The following is an 11,819-nucleotide window of genomic DNA, read 5'->3' on the forward strand; positions in this document are numbered from 1 at the left end:
GAGTAGGTTTTTGGTTTAGCAATACCTTCTAACATTAGTATTTTGCAAAGAGAGTGAATGTCACACGGATACTTTTATTTAATTCCTTTTGCCATACTATTTTGATATATGAAACATGCATACTCTCTTTACTTGCACGAACTCATTTTCATAACGATGTGAACTCAGTTTATTCATATGAAATACTGGAAAAGAAATAAATGAAAAAAGTATGAAAATTCGTGTAAGTACTTTATCATTACATGCATATAAGTGACAAAGGATAATTGCATCATATGGCATGACTTTTAGTCATGGGCTGCCATATACGGGCGAAGCCCTATAATCCAATTTTATTTATTTATATTTGGACAAAATACAATTAACCCCCCCAAAGCTTGACCACTTTTTTAATTCGACCTCCAATGTTGAAAAATTTGCAATGTGCCCTAACGAAGTGTTCCAATTTTTCAATGTAGCAAATCCATTAGTGATTTCCGTCTACTCTGACGGAAAGGGCCTCACGTGCTCTGCACGTGATGTTTTCCATGCGTGTTTCTCCATTTTACCCTTATTTGGACGCTACCATCGACACCATGGCAAACCTTGCAGTTGCACCACGGCTTAAGCCTCAAGATGAAGATTAACAAAGAAAACTAAGAGAAAAGAGTGGTGAAAGAGAAGAACAAAACGCATAAAGATTCCCTTGTTCCACCATTTTCTCTTACAAGAGCGCTCCGCTGCAACCTTTGACGAGGTTGAGATTTGGGTTGACCTCTTCTGCGCCGTTGATGGCAAGGCCGAGGCGCAGTTGGTTGTCGAGGACCGAGAGAGGGATACCTAGTTGGCAGGCTTGCTCCTTTGTGCATTCCGAGGTAGAGATTCCAACAATGTTGGATAGCTGACTGGTCTGGAGGAGGTGGCCGAGCTTGGCTACGACGAAGGCTAGGGGTGTGCAAAACCGCTTCAAACTGCACCGATCCGCTGTCCCCGCCCTGATCCGACCTGCCAAACACGATTTTCACGTTCAAAAATGCGGACACGGTTTGGGTTTTTGCCAAACCATTCGGGGAGGAGCGGGGCGCGAGTTGTGCTTTTAAAAATTACCAGATACCCGCCCCGCCCCGTACCGCACAGCATATATAAGACCTAAAAAAATAAACCCTAACACCTCATCTCATTTCCTACATGTGTTGCTCTCACCTCTCACTCTCCCAGTCTTCATTTTCTCTTCACCTTTTCTAGCCCTCACTTATTCGTTCTTTCTTCATCTTCGTTTTGAGATTTGTACAGCTTGTTCATTCGTCGTCTTTGTTCATTCTTCATCTTCATTCTTTCTTCATTCTACCTGTACAGTAACAAAGAGATGAAGATGCAAAGATTTGAAAGAGTGTTGAAGAGATGAAGTGTTGTTGCGTTGAAGCCTAAAGGACCGTGGTGGAAGCATCTAGAAGGCATGTTGCGGAAGTTGAGGATTGAATGGGCACTAATGTTTTACAGCTGTAAACTACAGATGGTTTGAAAATATGCATTAATCCTTTGGATTCTTTTCTCTTTGGTTTTGCATCTGTAAATGGAAGTATTAAATGCTCTCTTAAATGGATTATGGAATTATTACAGAGACTTTTCCATTTCTAGAGAGACTTTTCCATCTCTGGAAATGGAATTACTAATTATTAATTAATGCTCATGTGCGTTTGGTTAATCCTTCGGATTCCTTTCTCTTGGGTTTTGGCAGTTTTGCATCTGCAAACGGAATTATTAAATGCTCCCTGTAATTTGTAAATGGATTATGGAATTATTAGTTTATTACAATGAGACTATTCCATTTCCAGAGAGACTTTTCCATCTCTGGAAATGGAATAACTAATTAAAGCTCATGTTTTCCATCTTGCTACACATTTTTTCTTTTTGTTTCTTTTCATTTTTTCTTCATCTTCTTCCCCCTAGTGAACCTGCCCAACCCGCACCCCCCGCCTCACATCACCCCACCCCTCACAGATTAATCCTTTTTCTTGCGGTTCACGGGTGAAAAATTTCTCACCTTCAGGGTTGCGGAGCAAGGGCAAAAGGGGCACAAATTTGCCCCGCCCCGTGCCCACCCCTAACGAAGGCTGTGGTGGATATGATGCCGAGGCCGAGGACCATGTTGGGCTTAACATAGTCCACAGCCTTGTCGGTGGCGAGCTTCTTGAAATCGTCTTGTGTGAGGATTGGAGCTGAGAGAGCTTTGATGGAGATGGGTTTGCGGGACTGGGTGCGTAGGTGAAGGGGTTTTGGGTTGCGTGGGATAAGAGGGCTGGAGGTTTGGTGGTGTAGGGAGGAGAACAACGTGAAATTGTCTGAAACACGGGTGAAATGTCTGAAGGTCCATTCGGTAATTGACCGAGTTTAAATAAGGGTAAAATGGAGAACATGCATGGAAAACATCACGTGCGAAGCACATGAGTCTCTCTCCGCCAGAGTAGACGGAAATCACTAACAGATTGATCGCATTGAAAAATTAGGAAACTTCGCTAGGGCACATTCCAAATTTTTAAACATTGGAGGCCAAATTGAAAAAGTAGTCAAACTTTGGGGGGGGGGGGGGGGTGGTTAATGTATTTTCCCCTTTATTTTTTTGCCACTTGGATCTAATTGGCCAGATAAGTGACTGGCGCAATTATGTACGTATGCTGGTCACGAAGGAACAACATCACTAATTGTGTAGACCATCTACAATCGAATCCAGTCAAACTGCTAGTTGGTAGCCGTTATTGTACTAAAGGTCCATCAAGACCCACAAACCTACTGAGATGGATTAAGCCTTTAAGAGCTCGGATATAGAGTTATTAAGCTAAAAGTGCATTGTACTCCTGCATTGATATGTTGCAAAAGAACTGGTTTACATGATGATATATTTTAATCTGAAATCTTTTTACCAAACTAATGAGCTCACTCCATAGATAATTGTCTTCCATGTGATACTGACTCACTAAATCGAGGACTTACACTTGATATGTTTTCACTTGTAAAACATCTTCATGTTTTACAATTAGTCAATAATTATATGGCAAGCCCTATGAGAACTTATGCAACGTGGAGGATCTAGCCAGGCTAGTATTTGAAGAGTTAGACCCTAGCTTGTGAAGTTTTATATGGAATAACTTTGATGGTCGACTTGATGAATTTGTGATGTTTTATTCTTGGTTTATTCTTTTATATTGCTTTAAGGATAATTTTGAGACTTGTTGTGGGTTTTAGACTTGATGTTTTATATTTTTATGAAACTTTGGAGATTTAACATTTGCTTTGGATATTTAATGCATTATGGTTTATTTAGAATTGATTATCTTGCGATAAGTATTTTATTTCCACTGCTTTTGCCTAGAGTTATAGGAACTAGAGATCCCTTGGAGCTTATTTACTTGGTAAATAGGTCTTACGAGGCACGTCGAGTTAACTAGTTAGTTAAATTTTGGGGGCGTTACACAAGGCCTCGATGATACTCACGCAACAACTTACAGACTTTTAACTTCTTGTACAAATTTATCGTTGGGTGAAGAGATTCCATGTAGTTCCCTATTTTGACCCTTTGTAATGACTCACCCCAAACGACACAATATTGTCCTCTTTTGACTCCCGTGAAACAGACTTACCAGGAGGTCACCCATTCTGGTACTACTCTCGCATAAGCACGCTTAATTGCGAAATTCTTATAAATTAATGGTCATCATGGCTTTAAATCATGTTGTTTCAAGTAGGGTATGAATATATATATAAACTCATCCACATTAACATACCTAAGCAATGTGGGAATTCACAATCACCCCCTCTTGGGACCCATCGTCCGCTGGTGACCCTCATGGACTTATGCATACTCCTCCCATCTTAGGCCGGGCAATGGTTCTGATACTATTTATAACAACACACCCCCAACGACACAATACTGTCCATTTTTGGCTCTCCCAAACCAGACTTCTCAAGAGGTCACCCATCTTGGTACTACTCTCACATAAGCACACTTAACTGCAGAGTTTTGATAGGTTCATAGTCATTATGACTTTAAATCACGTTGTGTCAAGAAAGGTAAGAATATACATATAACTACATCCATATTCCCATACTTAGGTGATGTTACAAATGGTAGTACAGTCATTGCCCATCCTAAGATGAGGGGAGGCGTGCACAAGCCCATGAGGGTCGCCAATGAGCACTCGCTGTGACGCCAAGAATAGGGTGACCTCATGGGTTGCCAACGTAGACACTTGGTCCCAATAGGGGGTAATTGCAACATCCCACATTACCTGAGTATGGGAATGAGGATGTACTTATATGTATACTCATACTCTTCTTGCCATAGCGCGTTTTAAAACCATGATGGTCATTAACCTATCAAAACTTTGCAGTTAAGCATGCTTATACGACAGTAGTACTGGGATGAGTAACCTCATAGGAAGTCTAATTCAGGGGAGCCAAAAGTGAACAATATTGTGTCGTTGAGGGGTGAGTCATTACACCATTCCAGTCAAACTTCATTCATGAGGTAGTGAAGTCCCATAAAATAGGCCCTAAATATCTTAGCCAAATCAACTCAAGCACTACTTTGCATCCTTCAATGGATAATACAAATAAATACACCATAAAGATGGCTCATCTCAAATGTTTCTTGACACCTCATCATTTTCCCTACTAAGCAATTTTTCCCTATTTGCCACCAATACTTCTAAGTTCCCCTCTTTCACAAGCATGAGACCCACCTTAAGAGCTGCTTCGAGACTAATGGATTTATGGGTACACTCCCACTATCAACAAGAAGCATGACTTTGCAACGCCCAAGACTACCTTTTAACTCATAGTTCGTGGTCCTTACACACCACTAATTGGATGCAGTGAGATGGTGAGTAGTTCATCATCTCCTTTGTCCATCCTTGCATGCGTATAGGTATCCCCTTCTTGTGATGTCATAACTTCATAATCATCGATTATCTTCAACCAAAATAACTTCGCACATCTATGCCCCGACACTAATTTCTCATCACAATTGAAGCACAATCCTTTATCCTGAAGTTAATGCATCTTTTCGGTCTTGAGGTTTCTCACTTGGGGTGATCAAGCTTTTTTTAGGTAAAGGGAAGGTATAAGAAGGTTGGTAAGAAGTTTTTGAAGCTCACCCAAGGACGGTCGTCGATGTGCTTATTGTTTTGCCTCATACAGTCACACCAATCCAACCGATGCCATGAGGCTCCTCAACCTTCGTACTTGCACTTCAGTGTGGATGGTGTCTTTTAACCCTCTAATAAAGCCCTCCAACTAGTGCTCGAGTGCCAGCCGCCCAACACTACTCAAGAGCCTCTCAAATTAAACTATGCATCTAGTAATCCATCACCAACCTCACTTGCTTTAACATAGATAAATCCCTAACAAAAGTCTCAAAAAGGGTAGGTTCGTACCTTGCATGGAGATCTTCTGTCAAAGCTTCCCATGACACTTCTTCACCTCCCATCTCAAAAAATTTGGTATCATATGTGACATCCCACATCGCCTGGATATGAGAATGTGGATGTGTTTATATGTATATTCGCACCCATTTTGACGCAACACATTTTGAAGCCGTGACAACCATGAACTTTACAGAACTCCGCAATTAAGCGTGCTTATACGAGAGTATATAGTATCAGAATAGATGATCTCCTAGAAAGTTTGGTTCAGAAGAACCAAAAGCAAACAATATTGTGTTGTTGGGGGTGGATCGTTACACCATATTTGTGCATCCCCTTCCAAGTGATATGCAGCTAGAGGCAACTTCTCCTCCTCACCAATTCCTTGAAATTTGAATAATTGTTCTACCCAGTATATCCAGCTTATTGGGTCCTTGTTGCTACTGTATCTAGTAATATCAAGCTTAGCCACCTTAGGCGCATGGTTCGTGGTCCTCTATTACGATTTTTGGAACCTTCTCTTGTGTCCGAACATCGCTCCTCTGTCAACTGATCAAATCGAGAGTTCATGGCAGCAAGTAACTCTTGTATATTGCATAGATCCAAATCAAGTGTAGTCTCCAAGCGTTCTAGTCGTTGTTCGATGTTAGAGGAAGATGATGAAGCCACTATTGGATTTGATACTAAGTTGTTACAAGCCTTTGTGATAGACCGCGTAACAGGACGTTGTATGGGCAAATTTGCAAAATCAATCTTGCAAAGTCTACTTATGATTGCACAAGAACAATGGAAACGTAAAGATTGAGGTTAAAGAGGATCTCGCCTCACAATACAAGGGTTTCTCAATAATTCCTCCATGTCCAAATTTATTCATGATGGAATTATATAAAGAGATGTATTTGGTATCATTTTCTTGGACATTTTTTGCACATCTCTTTTGCAAATCCACAATTGAATTTATGGGGCCACATTATTCAATGGTGGATTTGCACATCTCTTATATGGAAATGGACAAAAGATATACAAGATAATGAAATTAAACATTTCTCATATATATATATATACTTACACCCATAGATGGTTGACTTCGAAACAAGAAACACCCAGATAGATTTTTGACTGAGCTTCCATCTCCGGCACACATGCATATTGTTCATACTCGATCAGTTTGTAGGTAAATATATTACAGCCATAAGTTTTTATGGAGACTGCAATTTTCTGCAGTCGTAATCTTTTATTATATTTTAAGGCTTGTGCTTGCTTTAAATCATATATGTATGTAGGTATGTATCTGCCACATCTATGCATGTTTGTATGCTTGCACAAACCATGCTTATGTCTATTAGTATATATAATTACATGCAAATTGTGACACTAATAGACAGATACCCTAGAAAGAAGCTTTTGAAAACCTCTTTTCTTTCCATATATATCGCACGCAAAGGCAAGGCAAAAGATTCTTTAGTAAAAGCGATGCTGAAAATTTGTGTATTGTGTGCAACACACGTGTTGTTCTCTTTTTGCCAAGGCACCATGGTTTAAAACAAAATATGTTTTTTTTTTTTTTTTTTTTTTTTTTTTCTCTCATGTGGGTCACTCGCCCCATAGGCCCTAGCCTTTTTGTAAACATGGGGTGGTGAGTGGGTATAACAAATGGTTCCTGGACTGGTCCTACCAATTAAAACTGCTTACCCTTTTTGTCCCATTAATTAATTTCCAAGATTCCCACAAAAATTAGCACCCAAATAAATCAAAATCAAATCGATCGAGAATAACCTGGCAGTTCCATATAAAAGAATCAGAACCATTGGTTCTGAAATCAACTGTCAAATCAGGCATACCCATTCCATCAATAATTCATTAATCTGAAATTTGCAGAATAGGCGAATAGCTCAAAGAAGAACGCACTTTTATATATATATATATATTTATATATTCCAATATTATGTATAAAAAGTCATAATTGTGCTGAGAAATTTACAGCTCATGTCAAAACATCACACCCAAAAGACCAAAACGCCACTCACTCCCACGTGCACAAACCCCGTGGGCCCTAACGGTTTATTGGACTAATACAGTAAATACCCACCTATCAAATCAAATGGACCCCGCAAGAACTTGCACGGATTCCAAAATGCACCCAACTGTACGGCCTCCAAAGTAAGTACTTAACGACCTGACAGCAATCTCACAGTTCAAGCCGTTTTTTTTTTTTTTTTTTTTTTTTTTTACAATTTTCCCGTAAATAAAAATTTCAAAAAAAAAAAAATGTTTATAATACTACCATTTTTAAAACAATTTTTTTACAAATTAACATATCAGTTCATGAATGATGAAATAATAGTTAAGAATAGTTTAAGTATCATTTTATCATTCATGGACTCCTACCTTAATTTGTAAAATTATTTGTAGTAAAAATTGTAATATTTGATAATAATTTTTTTATTTTTTTTAAAAAAAATGAGGTACCAGCTTGCCACGTGTCCTCGTGAGTGATGGTGAAATAGAATATTCTATAGGAGCCACCATTAACGAGTGAGTGTAGCCACTGCTGCCGAGGGAACCGGCGAGCCGAGGCCGGCTGCAGCAACAACTTCTTGTTGGACAATGGTGGCCATACGATCTTCATTGTAGAGGAACTGGCGGACGATCCTGGAGCTGGGTCCTGCGACGAGATTCTCCCACGCGTCATCGGCTTCTCTGCCCCGCTTTAGGAACACTTCCGTAGCGTCGAGTCGATGCATATTCCTTTCGCACTCGCTGTGAAGGCAACGGATCTTTTCCAATTGGCGACAAGCTAACATGCAAGTATTTTCCTTGATTTTGGCAATGGCCTCCTTAAGAAGCATAGCTCGGGTTCCATCATCGACGGTGGCTTCAACTCGTAGATATTTATCCATCTCCGGCACCCCAATGGAACGCCTAATTCCGCGCGAATAATCGGCTTTGAGGTCAAACATTTTCCTGACCTCATCCACTAAACCGGCTTCCACCATCCGATCGACTCGGTCTGATATAAATGAACGAAGCACGTGAAATGAGACATCGACCCAAATGAAACGAAAGTCGTACTTCATTCGAAATTCAGTACGTTGATTTATTAGAGCTGAAATATAAGAATTGGAACCACCGGCGACGATAGGGAGTCGGTCCCGGCTAGTGATCGATTCCATGGTTGATGTAGCATGGCGGAGAAAATCGTTGGTAGTGAAGTTGGCGTTAGGATCAATTATGCTTAATAAGTGGTGGGGTACCCCGCGGCACTCCTCGTCGGTGACTTTGTTGGTGACTATGTCAAGCCCTTTGTAAACTTGCATTTTGTCGGAATTTACGATCTCCGCCGGATACCGGGTTGCCAGGTCGATTGCCAGCCTTGACTTGCCGGTGCCGGTTGCTCCCATTACAAACACGACCTTATCTTTCCGAAACAAAGGATATTCCATGTTAAAATCCACTAGGCCGGGCCGTAAATTCCCATTACAAACACCAACTTGTTTGCAGTCCAAGACAGAAATTTTCATATGAGTCATATTAAACCTGCCAAGTTCACCAAGAGATGGAGTTTATTAATTAATTAATTAATTAATTAATTAACCCGGCTAGGCTTATTTATTAATTGTGAGCAAAAGAGAGAGAGACTGCAGGTACGTATATGGAGAAAAATGATGAAGAAGACGCAGACCAAGATAAGCAACAGTAAGAAAAAAAAAAAAAAAAAAAAAAAAAACATTTAATACATATAAAAGCCATACAAAATTGAAAACTGCCCACATGGTTTCGAGGACCACCTTACCTTTGAGATATACAAAAGTACGTACGCGGCGACCCTGTGGAAAAACGGCGCACAATTTTGTGTCTTTCTCAACACAACAAAAGCAACGAAAAAGAGCGGAAGAGGAGGAGCGAGGGAGCAGAGAGAGAGAGGGAGAGAGAGCCTGCTAATTTGCTAAAGGAAAGGAAAGGTTGCAAAAATAAAGGGTTATGATAGATATCTATGGACCAAATTGCTTTCTCTTATGTGCACCACAGAAGGTTTTCAAATATTTATCTTCTTAACTTTGGGAATAAAACGAATCGTATTTGACTAAAGAGCACTTCTATTTCTATATATATATATATATATATATATATGGAGGAGAGTTGTGGGCTTTCGATGTTATGACATGAGGTACAGCGGGTTGGAGATTATGGCGATGAATTTATAGGAAGATCGAGCTGAAAAATAATAACAATTATGGGAAAAGACTAATGCAACACCCAGTGGCAAGGGTTTCCATGGGCCCAGCCTGGACTCCACCGGCACTCACCACACAAAGGTGCTTGCATGTTCTTCTTTTTTTAGCAATTAAGGACGATGCAAAGAACATCATTTTAATTCCACGTGTTGCCGTTTGATCTTGCCCACTGCTAGCCTAGCCTAGCCTACTGGGCAAGTTTCGTACACCCCATGTTACTGGATCATTCGTCTATGATTTTATTTTTAAAGATTTAAGGATTAGGGTATGCTCAAATTATTTGTTTAAATTTAACAAAATTTGAATTAATCACTTATCAGATAGATAATGTAGATTTTATAAGTAGCTTTTTTATAATTATCTATTTGAATTCTTTTAAATTCAGTTAAAAAAAAAATTAGAAAATTCTAATCTCAAAAATTTAATGGTGCAAATATTGACTCAAAATAAATATATTAAAACAACTTCTCCCTTGTTCACGCAAAACGAAAAGGGTCTATTTCGAGGAGTCCACTCTGGCGTTGGTACGGATAAAATATTGGGCTACATGCAATGCCCGTAAATTCTTCGGAAAAAAAAAAAAAAAATCATGCCCGTAAAAAATATATTTATAAAGGAATACATATATATATATAGGACAATGTTTTGGGACCACGTTGATGATCAATTAATAGCATGTTTTATAGGTTAAATGTATATCAACGAAAAACGTACCTATAGTAAATTGTGATCAGGGCCGCCCCTATTACATAGATATTTAATATTTGGAAAGTTCATGTAATTAAGGGTCACCATTCCAATGGCTTAAAGATCGGAGGTACATGCATATGAAAATATATTTTGGTTAATTAAGAATTAGTAAAGCTCAAAGCAGGAGGTGGTGCTCGATCGCTTGATCATCAAATTTCTTAATTAATTTTATCCAGGGAAAAAGATCGAATTTCTTAATTTTGGTCAAAGTATGTCCTTATATATATCCCTTTTTTTTTTTTTTATAAAATATTAAAATTAGAGAATCCAGATGACCACCAACTGGGTGGGTCACAGAGCAGCGGGCAGAAAGGATTTATTAATTAATTTCCTTTTAGGCGGCCTGATACCTGAGTAATTTATATATATTTAATTCATTTAAAAGTCCCGTACGTACATTTTGAAGCTGATTCCTAATTATAGTTTCCTCCTCGTCATTATATTCTTACCGTTGAGGAGGCCAGGAGTGAGGTTCACAATCACGCTGTACATGTCATTTTATGAATCAAGCAACCATTGAACGTGTTTTATAGAGGAATCTTGCCAAAATTAGTATTTGGACTGGAGAATATTTCATCACCTCGATCACTGTCAACTTTACCTTGCCCTTGCCCCTTCAGCTCCTTTACTGCCTAGTCTATATCAAAATATAGAGTAAAATAAGCGGGAGAATATTGAGGGAAAACAGATTTCAGTAAAATAAGTGGGAGAATATTGAGGGAAAACAGATTGCAGGGGGTACGGTTCTTTATTTTATCGCCTATGTCCATAAATTCTCTCTATTACAATATGTATCATACAGTTACCACATGCACACGTCAAAAGTTCAGTATAAGAGACATGTAAAAAAGACCAAGATCGAGTCAGAGCTAGTGACACATTTGGGGCTTTGATGATTAAGTTAGTGAGAATGAGATTGAAAAGGCGCATGAACTGATCAATGTAAGCAAGAAATAAGTATGAGAGAACTTGTGTGCTTGTGATGTGGATCGCTTTATTTTTTTATAAAGGTTTTTCCTCTTTTATATGGTTGGCATGCAGGCTCAACTGAGTGTCGAACGTCAAAGGGACCCATATAAAAAGTGGCACATTCTAGTAATAAGTCACTAAATTGGTGGATACCATTTTATAAATTGGTGGATATCATTTATATATATATATATATATATATAATAAAGACAAATATAGTAACATTGGAACCATTTTGCACACATTGTGCAAAACCATGGCATTCCATAGTTTTCTATAAACCGTGGTCTACATAATATTATATACCTCTCAAACTAAAAATGGTCTACTTTTTTTTTATTGATAAGGGAAATGGTTACAAATGAGAGACTTTTCTCTACTCGTAATTCATATATAAGAGAGAATGGAAGACCAGCTGAAAATGCTTACAAACACAAGTTGAGAGGCAACCTATTTAGCTAAACTA

The 11,819-nt window shown here is 38.9% G+C and overlaps 1 protein-coding gene and 1 pseudogene across 1 annotated transcript; both read right to left on the reverse strand.

Moving 5' to 3' along the window:
- Positions 1-622: 622 nt before the first annotated feature.
- Positions 623-9,848, reverse strand: LOC133860303 (probable ribose-5-phosphate isomerase 3, chloroplastic; annotated as a pseudogene).
- LOC133881999 (adenylate isopentenyltransferase 5, chloroplastic) lies at positions 7,288-9,539 on the reverse strand. Its single transcript, XM_062321088.1, has 2 exons — positions 9,193-9,539; positions 7,288-8,936 (listed from the first exon to the last, which is right to left on the reverse strand). Exon 2 carries the CDS (start codon positions 8,927-8,929, stop codon positions 7,928-7,930), a length of 1,002 nt encoding a protein of 333 aa, XP_062177072.1. The 5' UTR covers positions 8,930-8,936; positions 9,193-9,539; the 3' UTR covers positions 7,288-7,927.
- Positions 9,849-11,819: the final 1,971 nt, after the last annotated feature.

The sequence above is a fragment of the Alnus glutinosa genome, chromosome 1 (assembly GCF_958979055.1).
Source record: "Alnus glutinosa chromosome 1, dhAlnGlut1.1, whole genome shotgun sequence".
Taxonomy (NCBI): domain Eukaryota; kingdom Viridiplantae; phylum Streptophyta; class Magnoliopsida; order Fagales; family Betulaceae; genus Alnus; species Alnus glutinosa.

Excerpts from the sequence above, each read along its gene's own strand:
- LOC133881999 (XM_062321088.1), bottom strand. The coding sequence starts at position 8,929 with ATGACTCATATGAAAATTTCTGTCTTGGACTGCAAACAAGTTGGTGTT.